General features: G+C 46.0%; 1 protein-coding gene across 1 annotated transcript; it reads right to left on the bottom strand.

Moving 5' to 3' along the window:
* Positions 1 to 1,261: 1,261 nt before the first annotated feature.
* On the bottom strand, positions 1,262 to 27,000 carry cngb1a (cyclic nucleotide gated channel subunit beta 1a). The gene is made up of 39 exons (XM_037095456.1): positions 25,320 to 27,000; positions 22,929 to 23,037; positions 22,655 to 22,694; positions 22,510 to 22,561; positions 22,126 to 22,228; positions 21,995 to 22,014; positions 21,674 to 21,724; positions 20,605 to 20,704; positions 19,593 to 19,653; positions 19,428 to 19,506; positions 19,254 to 19,342; positions 19,107 to 19,164; positions 18,496 to 18,525; positions 18,278 to 18,338; positions 18,150 to 18,177; positions 16,278 to 16,393; positions 15,280 to 15,371; positions 14,722 to 14,859; positions 14,595 to 14,636; positions 11,909 to 12,071; positions 11,147 to 11,216; positions 10,434 to 10,677; positions 10,264 to 10,394; positions 9,210 to 9,333; positions 8,752 to 8,835; positions 8,269 to 8,663; positions 7,802 to 8,010; positions 7,667 to 7,717; positions 7,370 to 7,456; positions 6,744 to 6,808; positions 6,242 to 6,364; positions 5,719 to 5,860; positions 5,420 to 5,579; positions 5,189 to 5,286; positions 4,993 to 5,076; positions 4,720 to 4,838; positions 4,348 to 4,494; positions 2,645 to 2,828; positions 1,262 to 1,927 (listed from the first exon to the last, which is right to left on the bottom strand). Exons 2-39 carry the CDS (start codon positions 23,034 to 23,036, stop codon positions 1,721 to 1,723), a joined length of 4,155 nt encoding a protein of 1,384 aa, XP_036951351.1. The 5' UTR covers position 23,037; positions 25,320 to 27,000; the 3' UTR covers positions 1,262 to 1,720.
* Positions 27,001 to 27,106: the final 106 nt, after the last annotated feature.

Genomic DNA, 27,106 nt, shown 5'->3' with positions numbered 1-27,106 from the left:
ACCGTCACTGCTTAGACACTTAGAGTTGTGAAAAATGGCCGACCTGTTCACCTGAGAGGCCATTTTTAAATCAACCTTCACCATTTATACTCCATTTATGAAAGAAGAAACATGTTATTGATCTAAACATGTCACATGTCACAAAGACACTAAACAGGAACAATACAGGCGACTTCTTTGTCCCCGTGGAGAAAGTCCCCAGACTCCCTTAACAAACGTGTCAGTTTAGTGAGTTGTTGAGTTGGAGACACTTTATAAACTCTGTGAAACTCTGTCTCTGACTCATTCTGCATTATTTGGACCTTCTTGTTCATTCAGCAGCTGTTCTACTTGAACTTCTTTCTGTCTTTGAGTAGAAACATGGAGTCTGTTTGTCTCAGTGATGCTTCATACAGAGCAGGACGTGACATCATAACAGTGAGGTCAGTCAGACGCAGGTGAATGAAGCTGTGAAGTGACAGACAGGTGACACCAGGTGAGTTCAGGGTCTGAACCTGCACACTGACCCTTTAATAAACTCTGCTGGCTGAATCGATGAGTGACCTGGAAACCAGCAGAGTGAAATCATTACACGTCATTAGAGTCCGTCTGGGTCGGCTGAGTTAGCGAGCGGTCGATGGTGGAAACAGGAAACACATGACAGGATCACAGCTGGGTGTTCACAGAGGGCACAGCCTCATCAGAACAGAACCGCACGGCCATCAGAACACAAGAACTTTACACGTCTGTGTCACTATAATACATCTAAACCATGGACAACAGAAGCAAAGGACTCTGGGAAAATGAGTTTCAACTATCACTTTGGTAAAAGTTAAAGTCACCTGTATGAAAAGTCTCTGATATTAAATGTCTTTAAGTTTCGGTACAGTAACTGATCCATATAGTTACACGTCTGTATGTTCTGTTCACTGAGATGATCAGCTCTGATCTTTGTTTTCTGGTAATTCATTTTAAAACCCATCACTCTTTCACTCGATCTGTAAAGTTACTACACCAACTAAATCAGTGACTGATAATAAATAAATGTAGTGGAAAAATAAAGTCACATTAAATGGAAAAATGTGTATTTAGTTACATTACCAGAGACTTTAAAGTTAAAACTTTTATGTGAAGCAGAACATTTCTGGAGCTTCACAGTGAAACAGAGTCGCAGCAGCCAGAGACTCTAAACCATCAGATGGACGACGGATCAATGACAGATCAATGACAGATCAATGACCATCAGCAGGAGGATAATGACTGAAGCCGACTGTTTGGGTGAACTGCTCCTTTAATTCAAACACAGAGGTAAACAACTACAAGCACATGAGAACTGTTGGTTCTGTGTCGTCTGGAGGTTTTGGGTCAACATCCGTTATCAATACCAGCATCTGGACATCACTTAATGTGTACACATAGTTTCCATGGAGACGGCAGACTACAGGCGACGGCGAGGACGGGCCGCCTCCTCGCTCTCCGTCCTCGCAGCCTCAGCAGGACAGACGAAGACGCTCGTGAGGGAAACGAACAAACAGCAGAAGAAGAAAATTCAATTAAAAAAATATCTGAGATGTTTGAGCTTTTTGCTGACTCGTGTTTTCAGTCACAGTTCATCCACCAGAGAAGAAGAAGCAGCTGGACTCAGACCAGAATGCACTGGGGTTTGTCCTCCTCCTCTCTCCACCTGACACCCACCAGGTCGCTGAAAGGCATTCTGGGAAGCAGAATCTGTCCCGTCAGATCACTCCTCCCCCGTCTTCTTCTCCTGCTCCTCTCCCTCCCCACGCTTCACCTCCACACTGAGCACCTCCTCTCCCTCCTGGCGTGGCGTCATCCTGATGACCACCGAGCTGTCGGCTGTCTCTGACACGGCGTCGTCATCGTCCCGAACCAGAGAGCGAGGGATCGGAGAGCGGCGGTGAGTCGGAGAGGGCGGAGGGACGGAACCCTGCGAGGGACAAACGGGATGGAGGGAGGAAAACATGAAGAAGAAGAAGAAGAAGAAGAAGAAGAAGAAGAAGAAGAAGAAGAGTGGCTGAATCTTTCTTTCTTTCTTCTTCTACAACTACAAACTTTATTCTAACGTCAGACGTCTCTGTGACGCTCAGTAACTTTTGTTTTATGTGATATCGTTTGTTCAGACTGAATCTTTTGACGTTTATTTTGAGTATTAACAATAAAACATGCGAAGAAATCTGATTACATCTGTTTGTAACTGTTTCACAGCTGAAACAAATCCTGATTCTGCCTTTAACTTTAGTCTCTGAATTCTATTAATATGACGTGAGCTTCAGTTAGCTTCGACTGTTTACTCTGATACTCTGAGAACATTTCAGAGCCTGTACTCTTTTACTTTCCTGGAGTCAACAAGTTGAATCAGTTCTGACCAGAGTCTGTTTCTACACGGGTACCTGAACGTCTCCTGCAGGAGAGCGTAACGTAGCTGCACATGATCTGATCCGGTTATTGTATCAGCAGAAATCTCAGCATCATGATGGTGACAGACATCAATCAACATCCAGCTAATCATCAGTTCAGTTCTAAAACTAACTAATTAAACTAATAACAATCAACCCTCGAGGTCGATGAGTTGAAGCAGGTCATCGTGCTGCTTCATGGAGGGACATGAAACCAGCAGCAGAACCTGGAGCAGAACCTGTCTCACCTCTGGGTCCTCAGACTGTTTGTAGGTCTCTCTCAGTTTGGCAAAGGTTCCCTTGATCCCGGAGATTTCCGTCACCTTCAGAGCTGCCTGGAACATTTTGGGTGTGTCCGGTCTGGGCGGGATCACCTGGACCACCTCTTTTCCTTGCTTCTCAGCGGGCTTTGCATCCTTTGTCAACATGGTCCTGCACAGATACACAGACACAAAGACCAGTTAGATCCAGAACCAAGAGCCCAAAAAACATGGACGTGAAACACAAGCGGACGATAAAAGCTGTTCAGTTTCGTACCAGCACCTACAGCACACCCATCCAGTCTGCTGCAGCACCATGATCTGACTGAGGAGATAACGGATCAGACCTGACCCGGTTCTCTGACTGTCTGCAGCGCCGGGCACAACGACCTGACTGAGCAGATTAGAGGCGAGGCTAATCCTGTTCAGGACGGAGGACACAGAGCAGACGGGAGGAAGACGACGAGGGAGGCCAGGCGGAAGCAGAGCAGAGCAACAGCAGGCGCTGACCCGGTCGGTTCTGGATCATATGTGGATTATTCTATCAATTAAAATCAAGATTTCCCTTCAGGCATCAACTGATGAGTGAATCCATAGAGCGGCTGCTGCTGCGGTCTGATCTGAACCGCATGAAACATTTAATGTAAAGTTTGTTTTCTCCTCAACACTGAACACACTGAGTCATGTGACACATCAGCTGGAGTCTTCATCAGCTGGAGCCTTCATCAGCTGGACTCTTCATCAGCTGGAGCCTTCATCAGCTGGACTCTTCATCAGCTGGAGCCTTCATCAGCTGGACTCTTCATCAGCTGGAGCCTTCATCAGCTGGAGTCTTCATCAGCTGGAGTCTTCATCAGCTGGACTCTTCATCAGCTGGAGCCTTCATCAGCTGGAGCCTTCATCAGCTGGAGTCTTCATCAGCTGGAGTCTTCATCAGCTGGACTCTTCATCAGCTGGAGCCTTCATCAGCTGGAGTCTTCATCAGCTGGACTCTTCATCAGCTGGAGCCTTCATCAGCTGGAGCCTTCATCAGCTGGAGTCTTCATCAGCTGGAGTCTTCATCAGCTGGACTCTTCATCAGCTGGAGCCTTCATCAGCTGGAGTCTTCATCAGCTGGAGTCTTCATCAGCTGGAGTCTTCATCAGCTGGAGTCTTCATCAGCTGGAGTCTTCATCAGCTGGAACTCAGAGGGCTGATGAAGACTGAAGAAGAAGAACATGTGGAATAAAACAGACGACTTCTGTCTTCTTCTTCTGACCGATGGAAAGTTACCGTGGGACGAGATTATAAAATATTTCAACGTGTCGCATCAAAATATTTTATTTCTACACATGATTTATTGTTTCTGACCAGTCGCTCCTTTTAAATGTGGCGTGTTTGTATTGATGTTTTAAAATAATCAGATGGATTCACTTCCATCGTCCCCGCTGACACTCGGTCATAAACTCAAGAAGTAGCCTAGCTTAGCATGTAACGGCACCACCTGGTGGTCGGACATGGTACTCCAGCTTAAATGGTCAAAAATGGCGTCCTGTGGAGGAGACACCGAGATTTTTGATCCTCTAGAGAACATGAACATCTCTAAATATCACTAATGTACTAATGTACTAATGTAACAACTGTAAGCTCCACGCTGCCCTCTGACTCTGACCCACGAGCCAGGCAGCAGCTTGGGGCAGTCCGTCTCTTACTTGGCCTTCTTGCGGAGGAGTTTCTGGGACTCTGGGTAGTGAACTAAGATCTCAGCCAGGTCCTTCTTATCCAGGATGAAGAGGTTAGCAAATCCATGCGCCTTCACGTTAGCCGTCCGTCGGTTCCCTCCGCCTCCCGCCAGCAAACTGACCAATCACAGACGAGAGAGTTATTATTAGTCTGCATGCTAACATGTTAGCTGGTGCAATAAGTTCTGGTAAGTGTTCAGGATCGATCTGGATCTAAAAGTGTTGCAGTGTTGATCTGGGACGCCATGAACGTGAACCTCAGCGTATTGATCAGTTCACCAGCAGGCTGCGCCACATCCAGCCTGCTGATTGGTTAATAGGATGACAGGAAGCAGCTCTGACCTGATCTCTCCGAACACTGAGCCGGCTCTGATGGTGACAAACACCGTCTGCAGGTCAGGACCGCCCACCACCTGGACCTCCCCCTGCTTAATGATGTACATCTCCCTGCCGATCTCCCCCTGCAGCGCGCGCACACACACACACACACACACACACACACACACACACACACACACACACACACACACACACACACACACACACACCGGTCAACACACACGCCTGCTGCAGTGCTCGTTAACAGCTTTAACAGTTCAGACAGGTGTGTGTTACCTTCTTACAGACGAAGTCTCCGGGCAGGTAGACGACAGACTTCAGCCTCGTCAGCATGTCAAACACCATCTGTCTGTCACAGCCCTGAGACACACACACACACACACACACACACACACTTAAACACTGAGCAGGAAGTCCTTCAGTCTCTCATCGTCACACTGAAGTACAAACTGTAGTTTTGTGTCCTGCTGACCTGAAACAGGGCGACTTTACTGACGATGGCGTAGTTGACGTCCACGGCGATGTCGAGCCTCATCTTGGCAGGAAGTTGTATCAGCAGCTCCTGTTCATCTGCAGACAAGAGTAACTGATTACACTCGAGTACCGGACTTCACTACGCTGGTGTTCAGAGTTCAGTTTTTATCACTTCCTGTTTGGATGATTCTGTAATTGACTGAATTGATGTTCGACTCCTGGTTCTTACCCAGCATGCCCTGGCTCTTCCAGGTGTAGTCGTACCAGGTCTTGATGCGGTTCTGGACATCGTTGGGGATGTAGTAGGAGTTCATGTACTTGACGGTGCTGTCCATGCAGGCCCGGTAGTAGTTCTCTCCGGCTGTGGCAGCTCCGACCACGTCTCTCATCTGAAACAGAAACCACATCAGAGACTGGGTCCGAACACGGATCTTCATCTTTAATCTTTCTTGGTTTGTGTTCGAAAGGTTCTGTTTAAATAAAGTCATCATAACTGGAATCATAAGAACCGCCTGATGGGTAACCGACCTGCCCGATCATGATGGAGAACGCAAAGACGCCAACGAAGTAGTTGATGAGCTGGAAGCAGATCTCAAAGACGGTGGTCGGGTCGGGCAGGCCTCCGATGGTGATCAACGTCTTCACCGCAAAGTAGTAACAGCGGATGTAACTGCAGGAACAAAGTCATGTGATGACTAATGTACACGTCAAGTTACTCCACCTGGCTGCTCTGAATGAGACATCCTGTTGTTCAGTAGATTAGATCAGATTACAGAAGGTACATTAAACCATCTATCAGACACATCGAGGTCAGAGACGCTCTTCTGTGTCTACATTTATATTGTTAAGTTTATTTTGCTGTTTTTTCTTTTTTTTTTCTTGTTTTAACAAAAATCATTATTTAAAAAAAAAACAACTTTTTTTCTCCATTAAGATCTGTTTCCTCTCGTCAGGCAGCTTCAGGCTCCTCTGTCTTTAATTATCTTATTAAGAGTTTATAACTGTTGCTGAGTAAAAGTCAGAATGTCTTTTCATCACGTCGGTTTCTTACGCGTTGCCTTTTCCGTTGTAGACCCACTTAGTGGATCCCAGACCCTCGTAGTCGGAGCCCCAGTAGAAGAGACAGGCGTTGATGTGCAGAGAGTACAGCAGGTAGGTGGAGGTCCGGATCACCCTGACACACACACACACACACACACACACACACACACACACACACACAGATCAGTCTGATGTGAACTCAGAGGAGGCTGAACATAAACTTCATTTAAACTGTGATTTCAAGTAAAGGGTTTAAAAATAATGTGTTGGTGTTCTGACCCGACCCACTGACACCTGCTACAGAATCAGAACAATCAGACTGAAGGTTGTGCACCTCCTCGTTCTTCAGGCCGTGACGTCCTGTGTTCCTATAGATCCTCAGTGTCTCTGCTGCTGTTTAACTGAACTCTGTCTGTCGACATTGTGTCTGTCCTCTGAAGCACCTGCCTGATGCTGCTGAGGACTCTGAGGACAGCGCCCCCTACAGGTGCCTGTGACGACTGTGTGCTCACCTGTAGATGTACGCCTTCTTCATCACAGCTTCCATCCTGTCGTTGAACTCAAAGAAAGCCATGTACTGAGGGGAAAAGAGCAGAGTCGTCCATCATCTGCAGAACATCTGCTGATAATCTGCTGAACATCACAGTCTTTACAAACATCTGGAATCTTATAGATCTGATGGAAAATCTTCTGATTGGTTTGTTAATGATCTCAGCATCAGGATGTTATTAATAAAGAGATTCAGTCTAAATGTTCAAATCAGTTTCAGCTGAGCGAAACATCAGCGCCCCCTGCTGCTGCCCAATGGACCTGATCTGAGGTTCTGTTGGAGCTCTGTGTGGTTCTGGAGAAGAAATTCAAAATAAGGCCCCAGAGCACTGTCTGAAGCTAGAGAGGTGGCAGGGTCCGCCACATTTAACACAGTACAACAGTAGAAACTGTGTTGTTTGTTTAAAAACAGCCAATGACGATCTTTCTCTGCTCATTAACGTTTCTTCACCAGAACTACAGACGGGTCCTTTAAGATCTTAAAAACAAAACCACTATTTAGTTTGTGCTGATAGAGAACAGAGTCATGTGTGACATCATCTCTGAGTCAAACATCACAAGAGTCTGAAGAACCCGGAGACGTCCCGACCTTCAGCAGGCGAGGGAACCTCAGCAGAGAGTTCACGCCGGTGAAATAATAAAATATCTCCATGGGAAACAGACTGATGACGTCCATCTGAAACACAGAGTCAGTGTCTTAACGTTCAGAGACCAGCTCAACACTCAGAGTTCATTTTTAATCAATGAAAACCTTTACATGAACTGATTCAATAATCATTAAAACTATCTTGTTTTCAGATCTTTGTAAGTTTATTTTGAAAGGTGCTTTATAAAGGAAGTCTTCACATGCTCTGCTGTCTCTGCTGCGTTCAGGTTTCAGCCTCACCTTGAATCTCTCGGTGGTCATGTAGTTTTCTCTCATGTCCTTTTTGTCACACTGAAATGAAAATGTTTCAGGTTAAAGACGTCGTTTGTGCTCAACTAAAATTTAAAAAAGGAGACTTCTGTTGAGGACACCGACCACGATGTCTCCTCCACGGACGAACTGGAGTCTGGGCTGGAACACGAGGATGTCGGTGATGTAGACGAGGTCGCAGGTGTAGTCGGCCAGCAGCCACAGGTGGATGTTCTCGTCGGTTTGGTAGGGAAAGGCCCAGCGGACCGGGATCAGCCACACATTCCAGTTCCACGCCGCCACCACGAAGAAGAGCCAGATGACGTAGATCAGATCTGAAGGGACGGACACACAGTCCTCATCAGGCCCAGTGACTGAAGTGACTGAGTGCAGTTACTCAGCTGCTGTGCTTCAGTTTGGAGGTGACATGATATCTGGATATATATCCTGATACACAGACCAGGTGACAAAATCAAACATCACAATATTCTGAAGTTGTTCTTTCTCTTGAATAATGATCTTTAAGTGAAAATGGATCTGGATTATCGGATGTGCAGATATTTCTGTATCGATCTGCAGCGCCTGCTGCTCACCGGTGTACGGGTCGATGCTGGAGGGGAACTGGTACTCCACGATGACCCGGAGCCATTCGGGCAGCGCCGGAAGTTTGGGCAGTTTGGGCAGTTTGGGAATTTTAACTGGTTGTCCCAAAATTGTAAAGGGGAGCTCGTACTCCTTCTGCTCCTCCTCTTCTTCTGCAGGAGCTTCGTCCTTCTTCTCTTCTTCTCCTGCAGGAGGAGGAGGAGGAGGAGGAGGAGGAGGAGGAGGAGGAGGAGCAGCAGCTGCTGGTTCCTCTTCCTCGGACTCGTCTGGGTCCGCCAGTCGCTCCCGTTGGCGCTCTGTCCGACCTTTAAAGAGCCCGACCAGCTGGGTCAGACGGTCCTGGATCACCACGCTGCCCACGCTGGCTGCCGACAGAGGACGAGTGCTGCAGGAGGACAGGAAGGAAAACATGGAGGAGGGAGGAGACGGAGTGTGTGTGGTGTGTGTGTGTGTGTGTGTGTGTTGCCTCTCACCTGTCCTCTGCAGTCAGCAGGTCTCCCTGTTGGATCGTCATCAGCTCCGCCTCCTCCTCGTCTGCAGACAGATCACCTGACGGGCTGAGGAGACGACATCATGACGTCACAGTGCAGAAACAGACGCTGCTCTGAGATCAGATCCTGAAACTTCTACACGTTTCATCCTTCACACAGATTTTCTCCCTCAACATGGAGTCAGTCAGTCATCAGGCTGCTGCAGCCGGCCTGTCCGAGTCTGTTTACTGCAGTCAGGTGGTTGTGTTGTTGTGTTGTTGTGTGTTGTTGTGTGTGTTGTTGTGTTGCTGTGTGTTGTTGTGTGTGTGTTGTTGTGTGTGTTGTTGTGTTGCTGTGTGTTGTTGTGTGTGTTGTTGTGTGTGTGTTGTTCATGACATTAATTGTGTTTCTCCGTCATCATTTCATCTTACTTCCCTCCAGGTGAGGCGATCCCGTGTTACCTGGGCTTTGGGACAGTCACAGAACTGGATCCTGGTTCTGGGGTGGTGATAATCTGGGGGATGTTCAGGCCGTCCTGATCCACACCCTCCACCGTCAGCCCCGGAGCTCCACCCAAACCTCCACCTGAGCGACAGAGTGGGAAAGAAACCCACGGTTGGATGACAGGAAACAGGTTGATCTCTGAAAATACTGAAGAAGACCATGAGAGGAAGCTGAAAGCTCAGACGACTCTGTCCTCTTCACGGTCCCCTCACTCTTTTATTTTAGAATCAGTTCTGAAAGTGATTCATGCTCAGTGCTGCATTCAGGTTGTGTTGGAGTTATCAGCTTCCAACCTGCAAACGGCCACAACGTACAAATAATATATTTATATTAATGTGCTATACTGTTAAAAACCACATTGTTTTAACCTCTCACTAACTAAACTAAAAGTTCTGGTACCATCTTGGCTCAGAGGAAAAGTTTCACTACGCTGGTTCTTCTTTTGTCTCACAAGGAGAGCTGCTGTATATCGATGATGTCACTGTGTTCATGTGATGTCACTGAGCCCCTCTGATGTCACTGTGTTCATGTGATGTCACTGAGTCCCTCTGATGTCACTGTGTTCATGTGATGTCACCGAGTCCCTCTGATGTCACTCTGTCTTCAACAACTGTCCCTTATAATCTATAAAGCACCAAACAGTTTCTGACCCGCTGCTGTGTTCTGATCCAACCGGACCTCTGAGGTCGTCAGACATCTGGCAAACCTCCAGAACCCTGCAGGTCCGACTCAGCTCATTAAACCAGGACTGAAGACGTTTGTGTGTCACAGCCCGTCCAGAGCAGCTTGTGGTCTCAGAACTGAACCAGGACTTTATTTTCCAGTCCCGTCTCTTTTCCACCTTCTAGTTTAGTTTCTCTTCCAGTTTCTGAGCTTGCGTTAGTGTTTTGTTTCTTGATGTCTTCCTGCTGGTTTTCACTGTGTGTTTCATCGTGACTGAACTGTGATAAATAAACCTCAAAGCTTGAACATGGTTATGAAGCACAGACAGACATCCACCTGGAGCTTCACCTGCAGCGTGTTGAAGCAGCACGGAGCAGCAGAGCATGATGGGAGTGATGATGATGAGGCAGACGGTGTTATGGTTTGTTTGGCACTTTAAAGGTTCAGATCTACACAAACAGGAGGCGTCTATCAGGTTTCTCTAGGGGTCTGCTGCAGGAGGGCGGGGCTAAGGCTGCTGAGGATCCTGGGAGTTGGAGTTAAGGCGTCTGAAGCGGCTGGCGATGGTCATGCAGCACTGGCGGGCCTGCGCGGGGAGCTGCGACAGCTCCCGGGTCAGCTGGGCGAGCTCTGGCGGCAGGGTTGGCAGCTTGGGAGGGGCGAGGTCGTGGTCACGCATCAGCTTCCTGCAGCTCTCCAGACACTCGGCAGCGGGAGGGAATCGAAGCAGGAGGCTCTTTATCGGAGAGCAAATGTCGGGAACTGGACGGAGAAACAGTCAGAGTCAAAGACGAGACGACGACGTCCAGAAACAAAGAAGAAGAAATTCTTAAACATACAAGGCGACATGTGAGCTTCACTCTGAGGTGTCAGGGTCGGTCCTGACGACACTGAGTTCATGGATCAATACAGTCGTCTTATTAAATTCACGGGACTTGACTGCTCCAATAACAACTAATAATAATAATAACTAATGACTTCTGAACATTAAGTTTTCTCTGCATGTTCATCTTTACACGGTCCCATGAATTTAATAAAGTTCAACAGTTTATCTGGTGAGATGTGATGGATGAGTAAATCTTTACTGCCACTAAATCTTCAATCAGTCGTGTTTATTCTGAAAAACAAAACGTGCAACACATCAAATATGAATCTGATTTATAATCTGTCGCTCCTTCAGGTGTCGCTGGTCAAAAGAGCCGTTCTGAGAGAAGTTACGTTCGGCTCTCACCTCCTCCTCCATCTTCTTCTACTTCTTCCTCTTCTTCTTCTTCTTCACCTGCTGCTGCCGCTGCACCGGCCTGAGAGAAGAAGAAGAAAGAAATAATGATCTGATTCTTCACACGTTATCATCATTTAATAAAACTATATTTCTATAAGATTAAAACATAAACTGTCGTCTCCATGACAACAATATCTTAGCAACCGCGGCTGTATGATGGACACTGAACCTGTCTGTCTTTTACTGGACATGAGGACATCAGAGCGAGGAGGATGTGAGTGATGACATCATGAGGACATTTTACTGACAGGTAACTTCCTGTCGGACCTCATTCTGGACCCGCACACCGCAGGAACCAAAGTCCAGTTACCAGTGATTGATATTTCTTGGTGAATATTCTCCTCAAATGTTAAAGAAGATTTGCATTTTTATTTGAGTTGACTTGTTCATAATTTCTATGAGTGATGGAGAAACAGCCCTGAACACACCATCAGTTTATCTTGGACACTGCAGGAGGTCAGACGTCTCTCTGAGGAGAGTTCATGTGTTTATTTCTGACAGAAGTGTTGATCAAAGCTTTAAACTGAGTCACAAGTTGTGATAAACAGCTGCTGTCAGGATCTAAGTGTTGGCTCACGGTCCAGACCCGAGGACGAGCTGCAGGATGGAGACATCAGGATGAGTCGACCGTAACGATGAAATCACCATCCAGCCAATCAGAACACAGGAGGCTCGTGGTCATGGTACGAAGAAACGTCTGAGGAGTTTCACCTGATCCGTGTCGCTGCTCGGGGCCTCTGGAGCTTGTGGTTCCGGTTGTTGGATGATGGGTTGTGAGACCGGACTCTCCGGGTCTCTCCTCTCCGAGGCCGGCTCCACGTCTGTCGACGAAGGAGTGACTTCGTCTTCAGCTGGACAGACGTCCACCAGACACCTGGTGAAGACGAGCAGGAGTGAGGACAGAAAGAAGAAGAGCAGAATAAACACAGATTCTGAGGGTCACTCATCGTCTGGTGGACGTGAAGGTCTGCACGCTTTTATATCATCGACAAATGTAAGTCACGTCGAGGTCGATATGTTGTACTGGTTATTTCCACTGTTCCTGCAAGTTTAACTACCTGAGTCATAGAGTACTGAACTCTCTCAGGTCCAGTCGGAGCAGCAGGATTCTGTCGTGTGTGTGAACGTTTGCTGACTGTAGATGTAAAAACCTACCTGCTGAGTTTCGCCCTGATTCAAAGAGGAAAAGTTGGCAAAAAGCAACAGAAGAAAGTTTAAATATTCAACATGAGCAGAGAACATGCAGCAGACCTGCAGAGGCTGCTAGCTAACCTGACGCTAAGGAGGCTTAGCTTAGCTTAGCTTAGCTTAGCTTAGCTTAGCTTAGCTTAGCACAACACACTTTGCTTGTGGAGCAGCTGTTCACCTGCAACACATTTATAATATCTATAAATATAATATCTGTGTGCTGGTGTTGTTTCTGGAACGTCATAATGAATCCTGCTTCAGGTCCTCGCAGGGAGAAGACTAAGCAACAGAACCAAGCAGCGACCACAGTGAGAGAACTGGAGAATCAGAACTGGACCGGGATCAACATGGGATAAGAACTCCGGTCCTGGATCAGCACCGGCACTGTGAGACCAGATGAACACTACATGATGAGCTCAGCCTGCAGCAGGAACACTGATGACTGAAGTCCTTCTCACTTAATTTCTGGACGTTCTGGTCGTGATCCAGTGGATCAGTTCTTGCAAAGATACTGAAGCCTGGAGTCATATTAATATATCAGTGTTTGTTTTGTGGTTCTGGACCCGGTGTGTCTCCTGGGGGAGGTACAGCAGGGTCCCCACAGACTATCCTTCTACGACGAGGACGTGAATCATCCTGGTATTCTGTGATTTTCATTGACAGAATTTATGGGTGCAGCAAAGGTCCGGTCCGGTTCTGACAACCAGCCTCTATTAGGAGCGGAGCAGAGCATAACATCAGCTAACGCTACAAAGCCAGAAGAAGCAGAAAGCCCAGCGGATCTGACGGTGCCGAAGAACAAGCACAGGAAGTGGCAACCCAGACCACAATACTTTGGGTTCTCAGAGGTTCTTACAGAACTTCAGAGCATCATGTGATCTAACTACATCAGACAGGTGAACTGGTGTATGGATCAGGAGCAGGATGGGAGTCTTTCTCTCACTGGTCTGATTGTTTCTCCTCTACAGAGGTTCTGTTTGTCCCCTCAGGACTCCTATTGTCCTCACTGTCCTCCTGCAGGATCTGCAGCCTGGACAAGACAGAGAGCCGCTGTCAGACACTTCAGCTCATCGTGTCAGAAAGCAGTGAGTCGCTACAGAGGAAGCATCCAGCTGAGACTGTCGGTCCTCACAGCCAATCACAGCTCCCGTCCTGAGGCGTCACAGCGTGAGGACGTTAGAGCTGCTGACGTCTACAGATGCTCTGATTGGTCCAATAAGAAAACTATCTGTGTTTCTAAACCGTAGATCTGGACTCCATTTTGTGAGCTCACGTCGAGATGTGGTGTTTCTGAGTAGAGTGAAGACTGTCAGGGTCGCAGCGTGGCTCGCTAATGTTACAAGGCCTATAAGGGAAGTTTTTAAATACAAATACTCAGTTACTCTCCTCCAGTTCATGTTTCCTGTCTGTGTCCTCTGAGTCTCTGTGTGACTTCTCCTCTCTACACCTGAACTTTCTCCTCCTCTCAGCTTCACAACAGCCTCGTTACTTCAGTTTGATGCATCTGAGGTGAATTCTGGATTCTTGTTATTTCCCAACATCAGCAGACTGATGTGGACCAATCAGACGCAGCGAGACGAGACAAAGACGTAAAAGCCGTAAGAAGCCGTAAACAGACAGAGAGGGAGGCTGGAATGTGGAGAAAAGGCGTGTTAGTGTCTCGTATCTGCAGAGAGTTTCTGATTTTCTCTCTTTGTTGCTGCTCGGGACGCTTTACCAACCCAACATGTGTCTATTTGACGTCCTGGGAATGAGACTCAACAATCAACTGTCTCTGTGGTGCGTTCAGGAACAGCTGGGACAAATCCTACTGATTCTACCTTTAACTTTAATAGTCTTTGAATTCTGTTAATATGACGTGAGCTTCAGTTAGCTTTGAGCATAAATGTCCTTCAGACGGAGACTTTTTACTCTGATACTCTGAGTCCATGTCAGAGCCTGAACTCTGTTACTGTACTGGAGGGAACAAGCTGGATCAGAACTTCTACTTTGACACAAGCACCTGAATGTTTCCTGAGGACAGACTGTGACTCCTCTGTCTATAAAGGATTACAACACGGGGTGGAAACTCCTCGAGGTGACTTGTGACGCTGTAATATTACAGTCACACTCTGTGAACGTCTAAACCTCAGAACTGAACCAGCCGTGTCACTTTCAGTTGAAGCTGCAGGAGCTACGAGCAGATAGCTGTTGCTGGGTCAGAACTTACTCTGGGTCGTCCTCATTCTCCTCCTCCAGGATGTTGGGCAGTCTGTGGGGAACAGACAGCAGACAGTAACTGGGATGAACTTTATAAACTTATAAGCTAAATATATCCAAAAATGGTTGCTGCTCACTGCTCATTGGACTCTGGCAGCGTTTCGATAACGATCTTGGCTGAATGCTCCACCTCCAGCTGTCGGACGGCCTCCTCTGCAGCCTTCCTTGCCATCTCCTCTGCAACACGAGCCGCCTCCAGACGCTCCTGCTGCAGTCTGGAAGACAAGGACGGACTCAGACATCCAACAAGACTCAAGAATAAATGTCTGAACGACATGTTACCCGAAAAGGCCTCGGGTCAATATCTCACGCCTCGTTTCCACACAGTTTAGTTTTGGGTTGTCCTTACAGACATTCACTTGTCATGTTCTACACAAGAAGTATTTACAGATAGACAGAAATGACACAACTGACAGGGGAGAAGAGAAGCTAACGTCCTTTGATTTTATGTTTCAGTAATCTGTCCACTGTGCTGAAACAGTTGTGCATCAGGGAGGTTCTGTAGGGATGAAGGAGCGCCAGGTTGACTCGGCTACGATCAGAACTACTGAATGTGGAAACGAGGCGTTGCTGTGGGATGAAAAGAACAAACCGAGAGAGAAAGACAAAGACAACAGAGTTAACTAGTCGCTAACCTTTCCTCCAGGTGAGCTAACACTGCTTCTTCAGCATCCTTCTTGATGCTGTCCATCAGTGATTGGTCCATCTGGGTTCCCGCATCTTCTGTCTGCAACCAATCACAGAGAGGACCATCACTCAAAACATGGTCACATGGAAGAATCTGTGTTGCATAATGTCACGTAATATAATTTTCATGTGTGTGTGTATGTATATATATATGTGTGTATATATATATATATATATATATATATATATATATATATATATATATATATATATATACACACACATACATATATACACCTCTCTGACAACCACAGTGCCACCATAGTACCCTCAATGTACTCTGGTTAGCATCATTAACAAAAAGTGGATATAAACATGCCATAATTAGCATGTTAGCAGGCTATGCAGGGTCAGGGGTTAAGTGTTGAAGAGGTGGAATTTCAACACAAGAGAACACAGCTAACATGCAACTTCTAGGAGTCCATCTTAAGTCTTCATTCTAGCTATAATAGCTAACATTAGCTAACAACAGCTAACATATCTAATGTCAGCTATAACAGCTAATGTTAGCTAATTTTAGCTATTACAGCTAAGGTTAGCTAATGTCATCTACCACAACTAATGTTAGCTAATGTCAGCTAATGTTAGCTTTGAAGAAATTAAGAAAATAATCAAGACCGTCACTAAAACAACGTGAAAACACATAAAGTTTCCATCAAAACAGAATGATAGATGATGTATTATATATATATATATATATATATATATATATATATATATATATATATATATATATATATATATATATATATATATATATATAAATCACATTTTTACTGTTTATGTTTTATTTTTCAGTTTTCAGTTTCAGGTCCAATCTAAATATAAAAATGTCCCGTTTGGTTCTGAGCAGATCGTCTGTCCTCAGATTCTGCATCAACACAACAGAACATGTTCTGGATTTAATCGCGACAAGACGTTGGTTCTGAAAGTGAAGAAGACTCACCGTCTCCTTCGTCGGCTGCAGGTTCTCTTTGTCCTCTGACTCCTTGTTCACCTCCTGCTTGTCTCCTTGTTCCACGTCCTCCAGCACCAGGTCCGTGTTCTGCTGCACGATGCTGACTGAACACCACATGGCAGGAAGAGCACGTCTCAGAATGTTCTGAAAATCTGTGTGTGTGTGTGTGTGTGTGCATCAGCCACCAGTTCTGATGGTTCTGTGTGTGAGCGCCTCACATTGTTCTGGCACGGCTCATTTTCTTATTTTATCAAAGAATTGATGAATTCATCTGTTTTGAATCTTTAAAGATTAGAATAAATTTAACAAAACAAACAAAAATATCTGTTTCAGTCATTTAATGATTATTTGATCGACTCATTGATTGATCGATGGATTGATTGATTCCTTCTCTGTGCACTTCCAGGTTTATCAATCTATGAAAACACTGAACAACAGAGACATTCTTTTGAATCCACGTCTTTATTGTCATGAATCAGCTGCCTGTTAGATTTCAGCACAAAAGCCTTAAAAAAGCAAAAGTTGAGTTCAGATCTGCGACTAAACTAAAGTGAGTCGGTGTGACGTCGGTCCAACAGCACAAAGATCACAGACGCCCTGAGGTCACTGTGCTGCCGTGTGGAGGGTTAAAGGAGCAGTCCACATAAACATTAACTCAGTCCTCCTCCTGGAGATATAAAGTGTCATCGTGCACAGAAACAGACTGAAGCAGCTGCAGACTTGATTTAATGATCCGCTGTGTGTTTATCACAGCTGGAGAACACCAGGAACATGCTGCATGAGCTCATACAGCATGTTCCTGGTGTGGAAATCTCACAAATACAATCAGATATAAATTCATTTTCTTTTGTTTGGCAGAGAAATCTTAATGTTTACATCAAGGCTTTGCAAAAAACAACTGAAAGCTTTTTACCATTAAAAGGACTGAATGATCATGTGTACTGTGTACAAACTGCTGCATCTGACTGTCTGTCTGTCTGTCTGTCTGTCTGTCTGACTGACTGTCTGTCTGTCTGTCTGCCTGCCTGCCTGCCTGTCTGTCTGTCTGTCTGTCTGACTGACTGTCTGTCTGTCTGTCTGTCTGTCTGTCTGTCTGACTGTCTGTCTGTCTGTCTGACTGACTGTCTGTCTGTCTGTCTGTCTGTCTGTCTGACTGTCTGTCTGTCTGTCTGACTGACTGTCTGTCTGTCTGTCTGTCTGTCTGTCTGTCTGTCTGTCTGTCTGACTGTCTGTCTGTCTGTCTGACTGACTGACTGTCTGTCTGTCTGTCTGACTGACTGACTGTCTGTCTGTCTGTCTGTCTTCAGTCAGGGTCTCTGCTGCTGTCAGTGTCAGTGTGAGCGACTCTGTCCAGCTCTTCATCTCCTTTTATTTTAAGGGGCTCTCGCCGCCTTTCCCCCTGAAACAGAAGGAGAAGAGCAGCCGGGTTAGAGTCCGCCTCAGCACCGACACCAGTCCTGCCAATCAGCACACAGCTAGGAAACCCATCAACCAATCAATGAGTTCATCAATGCACGTGTGTCTACAGGCTGCAGTGAGAGCAACTTCACATCAGGTTCAACTCTGGAGGTCAGAAACAAGATTCTCAGCTGCTGTGAAGTTTTTTAAATATTGTGACTTAAATAAGCGTCAGTGCTCGATGCCTTGCTCGTGAACACCTGTGATCACGACACAACTGTGTCATTGTTTCAAGCATTGTTTCCTTCCAGACGTGAACCCACATGTCACATCTGTAACATCTGTATATTACCTGTATATATTATCTGTATATTAATAAAAGCCAGCTGCCCTCCACTACCCAGAGATCAGTGCTGATGGTGAGTCGTGTCCAGGTGTCGGTGCGGGTCGGGTTCTACTTACTGCTCTGCACCTCGTCACCGCCTGAGTCCTGCAGCAGGAGACAGATACGGTACCGACATGATCAGTGACGTCTGATCCTGACTAATGTTTACATCACACATGAGAGATGAAGTGTCGCAGCAGCTCACCTGCTTCTGAACCGGCTGAGGCAACATGCGCTCGATCCCGCCTAAGATCCAGCCGACCACACTGTCGAACACAGCAGGGTTAGAATCACACACGGATCAGGTTCTGAACATCAGCAGTCAGTCAGTGTGTCAGACGTGATGCTAGCTGCCTCGAGCTACTGTCATATGTCTGTGTGCTAATGCTAATTAATGCTAACGCTAATGTTTGCTGGACCTACTTGGGCTGCGGCTCGGCTTCTTTGGACGACCTGCAAATACAACAAAAGACAAAAGTGTCTGACTGAAGTGACGAGATTCAGGATGAGGACAGAGTCTCTGCTCGCTCTCTGCTGTTCAGGAAGTAATCAGATACTTTACTGAGATAAAAGTCCTGAATTTAAAATGTTTAAAGTGTGGAGGTGTGACGAGGGAGATTAACTTTCAGTTACAAATGTAGTGATTTCAGAAAAGTGTCCCTGCAGACTAAAGCAGGATTTTACAGTTGTGCTTGTTGAGCTCAGTTTAACTGACACTGATTATTAATCACTGATTATTGTGAAACCTTCATCATCAACATGAGTCAAATCTTTCAGAGGAAAAGCAGAACTTTGCTAAACGAAGCGACGACAAACAATGACTACAAAGTTCGCAGTTCTCTTATAATGAACTGTTTCAGCTGTTAAATGTTACAGGATGATGACATCATGTTTTGTTAAATCTGTAAAAATGTTGATCTTGATGAAAAGCGAAACTGTTCTAAATCTAAAAGTTCATTAAGAGCCTCGTTGAAGTCTCTTTAAGATAACACTTCAACATCTCCTGGAAACATCAGAACTGAACCACATCTTACTTCTCCGTGTCGGCGGCCAGTTTGGCTGCTGCAGGAGGTTCTGCTGCCGGAGCCTCTGCTGTTCAAAGAAGCAGGAGAAAGTTAGAGATGTTTGTTCTGTCTCATCAGAACATCAGTGTGATGATCACCGCTCGGAGCTGAACGCACCTTTAGATGCAGCAGGAGCGTCTGTCTTCGGGTGGATCTCCGGCTGAGGAACCACCTTCTCGATCCCCTGTTTGATCCAGACGATCACACTGTCACACACAAACACACATCGATGAAAACATCCACGTGCAGGCAGGTTGTCCTCCGTCAGTCTGACAGGAACAGGTAACACACCTGGGCTGAGGAGGCTTGTTGTCCGTCTTGTCCTCTCGCTCTGTTTCCACCTTTGCAGCGCTCACCTGAGGCTCGGCAGCTGAAACAAAACAACCTGTTACTGAACGTCTGATGTGAGTCTCAGAAGCTTCGTGTGAAATTAATTTTCAGACCTCAGATTCTCACCTGGTGTCGCAGGTGCTGCTGGTTCAGCTGGTGCTGCTGGTGTCGGTGCTGTCGGCTGCACCTGAGGAGGAACAAAGACAGGAGGTCACATTATGGATGCAGGAGGTGCTGACGACACAGATCAATAACAGTTCGTCACTGAAAGATTAGAACGTTTCTCTGAATCAACACACTGAATTGAAGGTTTTTCTAAGTGAGTCTGGGGACTTTCTCTTCCTCGTCACCTGACCACTGTGACAGATTAACTGCACCTACTCGGCCTGAGGGACTTCTCAGTTTTTCAGTTTTTTTGGGTTACTCGAGACTCCAGATTAAAATCAGGTGAACAGTTTGTTCGGGTTTCTCTGGTTCTGTAGGGAAAGTTTGACATTTTGGAAAAGTATTTCTATTTGCAAGGAGACGATTTCCAGAGACTTCAGGAAGCAACCAGTCCTGATCCAGACGAGCTAGCAACAAGTAAGGTATCAATTAGTGAGATTTAGAGGTGCTAGTGTTTGGACTGGCGGGTCCAGGTAGGGTCCGGAGGGTCCAGTAGGATCCAGTAGGCCCTGGACGGTAGGTAAGGTCCAGTATGATCCAGTAGGGTCTGAAGGGTAGTTAGGGTCCAGTAGGGACCAGTACAGTCCAGTAGGGTCCAGTACAGTCCAGTAGGGTCTGGAGGGTGGGTAAGGTCCAGTAGGGTCTGGAGGGTAGGTAAGGTCCAGTAGGGTCCAGTAGGGTCTGGAGGGTGGGTAAGGTCCAGTAGGTTCTGGAGGGTAGGTAAGGTCCAGTAGGGTCTGGAGGGTAGGTAAGGTCCAGTGAGGTCCAGTAGGGTCCAGTAGGGTCCAGTAGGGTCTGGAGGGTGGGTAAGGTCCAGTAGGTTCTGGAGGGTAGGTAAGGTCCAGTAGGTTCTGGAGGGTAGGTAAGGTCCAGTGAGGTCCAGTAGGGTCCAGTAGGGTCCAGTAGGGTCTGGATCTTCACACTTGTTCATCCACTTTATCTGCAGCAGGACGTCCTGCAGCAGCTTCAGTACCTCGGCTGGCTGATCGGCTCCTGCTGACTCTTTGCTCTTCAGTTCGGGTTTAGGAACAACCTTCTCCAGACCCTGAGCGATCCAGGCGATCATCCCTTTCCTGGAGACCAACAGAAGAACAGAGGTGAGAGACGTCTGAACACCGGAGGACACATCAGGCTGCTCAGACGCCTGAAGGTCGATGATGAGGATGATATGATGAACTAAAGCAGCTGAATCTGAACCTGAAGAGCATTAATGACAGTTTGTTTTTAAAGGCAGGAAGGTTTTTAATGAACGTCTGTAATTCAGTTCTGCAGGATCACGTCGTGATCAATATTAGGACTGAAAACAAAAATGATTTTCTCCTCAGTTCAAGCCGTCTCTGCCCCGTCTGTGTTTAAGTTTAGGAAACTGTTTAGTCACATTTAGGCTGGAATCATCAGCTTGTTAGCATGTTAGCATGTTAGCATGTTAGCACTTCCTGTTCCCTCGTCTCAAAGCCTCTGAGAGTTTCTACATGAATCATCATTAAATGTTTAACACAGTTTTACCCTGAAGTTCTTCATGTGCTAACAACAGTTAGCGGTTGCTAACAAGTGTCTGAATGAGGCTACAGAGGTTGTCGGGGACATTAAATGTCCTCGCAGCAACACGGAGACTCATCTACTCACTAGTCCGTCTTTACAGGCCACTTTAGTTCCACACTGTTCTAACTCTGACTTTACAACTTGTACATTGATCAGTTTATAAAAAACCTGGATAGTAATTGTGCAGTAAGACTCTTAGTGGTGGAGACGTTTCAGTCATGTGACCGTGATGTCGTCTGTTTGTAGCCTAACATTAGCTTCTTACTGCTACACAGTTAATGTAGCTTCACACATCACAGAGTGGAGTTCATCTGTGGAGATTATCTGGATCAACAGAACCTGGACGGATCAGAACCTTTGTGTGGAGGGAGCCAGCGTGATGCTAATTCAGCTAGCTACATACAGTGATCCCTGCAGCGCTCTATTTGGCAAGCTTCATGCTGAAGTGTGTATAAAGCAGCTCAGTATTTAGCAGGAAGTCGTCTCCTGTCTTTACTTACTCGTCTTCAGGTTTGCTGTCGTCCACAGGAGGAGAGAACAACGTCCAGCAGACACAATGTTTGAATCGTTAATTAGATATTTTCACACAGATATCAGAACCATTCAGAACAGGCTGGTCTCAGTGTACCGACACAGGAGCGAGACAAGTCTGGGTTCAGTCAGTCAAGTCAAGTATTAAGTAAAGATGTTGAAGTTGAGTCTGTAGTCTCATCCAGCTGATAACTGTTCCTGTTTATCAATACATTGTTTAGTAATACACACACACACACACACACACACACACACACACACACACACACACACACACACACAGCGTTTACCTGGCGTCTGGACTCTCCTCCTGTGGTCGGCGGTGATGAAGAAGGAGAAACATGGTAACTATCATCATACAGGTGACCTGACTTGAGTCTCAGCTGTAGAACCTGACCCGGGTCAGTGTGTCTGATCTCACCTTGGTGGTCGAGTTGGACCGGCTCAGCATCGGTGAAACTGGAGGTTGAGGCAGAGCGCCGCTGATCCACATCAACACACCGGGCTGAGAACCAGCAGCCGGGCTGAACACACACAAGAGTTCAACTGTGAACTGATTTTGTTCCGCTGACCAACAGAAAATCATGTTTATGTTCATTTGTACGGAGACACATGAGGTCCAAATGTCTGAGACCACGAGCCAGAGGACTTGTGCCTTACAGTCGTTTTGTAATGTGTTTATGTAATGATGATATCAGAATAATATTTATCTCACTGAGGTGTTGAAACTTCTCACACTCTGTTCATCAACATCCTGTTTTATTTCACTTTGGTTCTGGTTGTTGTGGATGTCAGTACAACTCACCCGTTCTCCTCTGCTGCCTGGGCCTCCTGCTTGGGTTTGTCAGCTTTCGGTGCTGTGAATGAAACAGTGATATGTGTTAGTGTGAAGAACAGAACCAAACAGAACCAAACAGAACCGCGTGTGTTCGCTGAGCGACTGATCTCACCCTCAGTTGTGCATTCATCTTGAAATTTCACTTTCTTCTCCTGTCGAAAAAGACAAAATAATGACCCAGTTAATACAGGATTCATCTACTAACACATGTTACATTTATGTGAAACTTTATTTCTAAAGTCAGTAAAGTCACTAAAACATGTGCAGTGACGGAAATGTAACAATATCTGAAACGTTTTTACAGAAGAGTTTTTACAGAAGCTGCAAAACTGAAAATAATAAAAGCTCCAGATGTTTCATGTTGAACATAAAGGGGCGTGGTTTACTTGGGCAGGGGGCGGGGCTGCGGCCGGTGGCTCCTCCTTCTGCTCATCTGTCTTTTTGTTCGGGGGCTCCGGCGGCTGGGGAACGACTTTGACCACCCAACTCAACATCCTGTGACAGACAAACACAGCGTCACTGAACTGTCGTCGAGATTTTAACTTCCACTGGTAACAATTAGTTTGAACCTCTTAACTCTTGATTTCCCTCAGTAGACTATAGTAATTAAAAACATTTATAATTCAATGACAGCTGAGTACATCAGCGGTTGGAGACCCTCTGATGAGACTGAAGCTCCAGTGCAGCCTTGTGTTGGATATTTCACAACTCTCACATGAACATTATCTACAAAGGTGAGGACGTACGTATGTTGTGTCTTTATTGTTAAAGGGACAAAACAACCAGTTGAGTTCAAAAGATTTAATATAATAAAGAAAATAAGTTATTTGACTCATAAACAAATAAAATACAAAGCCAATTAGCTTGTTTCTGTAGCATTTACAACTGACCCGCTTCTCTTAATGGTGTTGAGATCACGTCTGGCTGAGTGTCAGCCTCGATTACACTGACTGATCATGACCCTAATCCACCTCAGGAGGTCTGGCAGCTCCGTCACTGCAGGACTGGACGTCTGTACATCCTTTAATACTGCTGCAGGTTCATCACTTACACTTTCTAGTAAGCATTCAGTTGATACTCATCAGCCGAACAACCAGCTAATGATCAGCCTGTTTGTAACCTGTCATTCAGGTAACCAATTTGGTGTTGATGATGAACTCAGACTGTTAATGACACGTCTGAGAGAAAGCGCAGTCAGCAAACAGCCAGGTAGTCGGACAAGCTCGCTGGCTAGTCAACGATCAGACAGGTAACTGCGCAACATGTCAGACTTTTAGTTTCAAGTGTTAAAACAAAATGATCAACAGGATGTGAAGACATGAGTGCCACAGTGTGAGATAGCTACTGAATTAGCATGCTAACCACATAGCTCTGTGCCAAAAAGAGTCGATCAAAAGCTCCTGTCGTAAACACCAACACTCCTCTGGTAGTCCGGCTAGCTGCACTGCTAACTGAGCTAACTAACTAACAGCTTCTACATTTATGGAACAGAAGACAGTACTCTGGTGATATGCTGCTCTTGTGTATGGACAGTATAAATTCAACTGGTAGCCATTTCTTACATACTGCACCTTTAACTAGCTGGCCAATAAGCTAACCTGTTAGCTAGCTAGTTAGTGTTTCTACAGCTAGCTGACTGGTGAATTGGCCAGTGAGCCAGCTGGACAGTAACCTGTTGACAGATGAATTGAATGGGTCCAGTTCTGTTCCAGTGCTGGAAGGACAAATGTGAGCTGGTGCTGGCCGATATACGGCTTCAGATTTTAGCTCAGAATGACGTCAGGTCATACGCACTTTATTGCCGTTCGTACGATACGTGTTCATCACATTCACGTTGCATGTTTATGACCTGACCTCCATCACAGGAGGTGGAGGACACGGTGCTGGAGTCACAGCGAGGCAGGAAGGCTGCCGGGCCCGACTCAGCACAGGATCGTTTCAGGGAGACATCGTGTTTGTGGCGTCCACAGCAGGAAACTTTAAAAACATCAGCTTCTTCTAAATGTAAAGTATGTTTGTGGCTGAACCCGACCAGAACACAAGCATCATCACTACATGAAACTAAACCTAAAGAAACGAAAGATCACAACACAAAGAAATATAAAGTTTATGTATGTCAATATTTTGCAGAAACGCACATGTGAACATGTATTCTGGTGAGTCACTTCGGTCTCCACAGACATACAACAGCCTCCGACCCTGACTGAGATCGTGATTGGTCCAAATGATTCTGGTTCCTCAAGTGCAGATTTTAATAAACGCTTTTATTAAACCCAAAACTGGAAACACTTTAGTGGATTATCAGATGATATTAAAGCTGCAGATCGTCTGTATATCACACGAGTCAGCACTTCTTGAAGGTCGTTTTTCTCAACTTTATAAGAGCGCTTAAAAAAAATGCTGCGTCATGGTATCATCTGTAGGACTGAAATATCATTTGTGTATATTATCTCCTGTCCTGCCACCTTCTCCGGTCAGTCTGTCTGTTCAAACTTATTAATCAATCAAATTTAACTAAAAACATGGCAAATTACATCAGCAGTTATTATTTGTGCTATAATCTCAGTTTCTACAAACAGAAAATAAAATCCACAATCACAATCAACAATCATGTTTCACCAAAACCAAATAAAAAAAGTGTAAAACAACCAAACAGCTGAAACTAATCCTCTGAACTCTGCAGCACCTCCACAGCAGCGTCCATGAAGCCAGACTGTGGGCAGGTGTGGGTGGGCAGGTGTGGGTGTGGTCTGTGTGTCGGGGGTCTCTCGTCCTACCTGAGTTGTTCAGTCAGGGTCCAGCAGCATCCCACAGAGCAGTGCTGAAGAAACTGTGAAGACCTGCAGCGATCTGAACACTGTGGGAGGATTATGGAGGAGCTCTGCTAACAGGATTACTGAGGAAGTGAAGGGCAGAGCGAGCTGGGAGAGGGTGGGACGCAGATTACACTCTCCAACCCTGAAACAAGAAGGGAGCCTCAGGATAACCGGACTACGGGTCACAGAACTACTGGTGGGTTATTTTAGAAGACATAAGGGCCAGAGGATGAACAGCGACACTGAAGACGTCCTTGTCTATCGTCGAGACGAACAGTTTTCATTTCATCAGAACAGCTTCGGCCGAGGAAGAGCACCAATCTTCAGACCAACACCCGTAGTGGCCAAACTGTGAAATAACACGGTCACGTGAAGCTCTGGGCCCCCAAAACACTTTTCCCATAAGCTTACATTGAGAAAGAAGTTTGTTAAATCTTCTTCTAGAGCGTCTCACCGTCAGATTCTGATCCATTCAGTCCAGTAACACTTGGAAAGAAGAGACACAACATTAAAGTATTCAGTCTGTATTCAAGTTAGCCGGGAGCTAAACTTGCTGTAAGTCTCTAATGTTCACACAACACAGGAGATCTGGGTCATTTATAGCTAGAAACATTGAGCTTTTTGGCTGCATGATTCAGCAGCTTTAACGGGCCGCTGCCTCTGACACCGGGTCCAGATTATAATCTATCGTCCTTGTACTGAGTCTCTGCAGTCCCGAGGGACGAACACGTTTCTTCCAAAAGATTTTCCCTCATGTGGCGTTTGGACGATGGTGGTGAGGTCCAGTCCGGAGAGTCACATCGCTCTGTCAGCACTGAGTCTGATTCTGGTTCTGGTATTGAAGCCGAGCTGTCTGCTCCTGGAGTCTAACTTCTGTCCCTGATTTAGATCCTTTTTATCTCAAGTCTCTTTTTCCATGTGTGATTTGTGACGGTACATTTTGTTGAGGCCCATTGAAACAAGCCGGAGAACCAGAACTGCTTTGCTGTCTGTCGTCACCTGGTCCTGGTTCTGGCTGAGGGGGGAGCAGCAGTTGTTTGGGTTTGAGAGATCACAGAGGGTTGTTTTAATGTAGAAATTGGATTAAAGCTTCAGTCCTGATGGTGTGACTGACAACTGCCGAGCCTCAACAGCTGCAACTTCATTTGTTTTGCACAAGTCAGTCAAAGCACTTCAGCAGTAAACCTCGTCCTGATTGGTCGACTCTGATTCTCTCACATCTTCACCTCCAGCAGAGAAAATAATGTCTCTTTAGTTTGGACACATTTTCTGATACACGGATGTGTTTTAAGGTGGTTTGAAGCAGTTTTGAATGTGAGTCTTGTTTGCGGTGTCGTTGCCAGCCGCCCAGCTGGGAGCAGATTGCAGCAGCTCCAGGTTAAAGCTGTTAATGTGGCCCGAGGAGGATTATCTGCTAACGGGGTTAAATCCAGCGTCAGCAAAACAGAGGATTGGAGCTCAGATGCTCCGGCTACCTGAGCCAGGTCTCAGACCTGAGAACACCTGAGCAGGTTTGTTTCTGATTAGGTATTTTAACTTGACTTCACTTTATTTTAGTCTTCTGTTCCAGCAAGTAACGAGTGAAACTGATGCATCTGAAAAATAATATTCTGACAAACTACCTGACGATTTAAAAGTGATAATATTAATGTAGTTAGATAACTTACAGTTCTGACTATCAGAAATCCTTACAGAGGTCCTTCACCCGACACAAAGTACTAATACCACAAAAACACTGCGATGTAACT

The sequence above is a fragment of the Acanthopagrus latus genome, chromosome 4 (genome assembly GCF_904848185.1).
Source record: "Acanthopagrus latus isolate v.2019 chromosome 4, fAcaLat1.1, whole genome shotgun sequence".
Lineage (NCBI taxonomy): Eukaryota > Metazoa > Chordata > Actinopteri > Spariformes > Sparidae > Acanthopagrus > Acanthopagrus latus.
This window is presented reverse-complemented; position numbering and strand designations above follow the sequence as displayed.

Bases quoted from the DNA above. Each gene is read 5' to 3' on its own strand.
- cngb1a (XM_037095456.1), bottom strand. From the start codon at position 23,036: ATGTTGAGTTGGGTGGTCAAAGTCGTTCCCCAGCCGCCGGAGCCCCCG. The intron at 16,394-18,149 runs GTAAGTAGAACC...TGTGGTGTTCAG, and splicing joins CGGTGACGAGGTGCAGAGCA to TCAGCATCGTGCAGCAGAAC. The intron at 10,678-11,146 runs GTGAGAGCCGAA...TTCTCCGTCCAG, and splicing joins AGAAGAAGATGGAGGAGGAG to TTCCCGACATTTGCTCTCCG.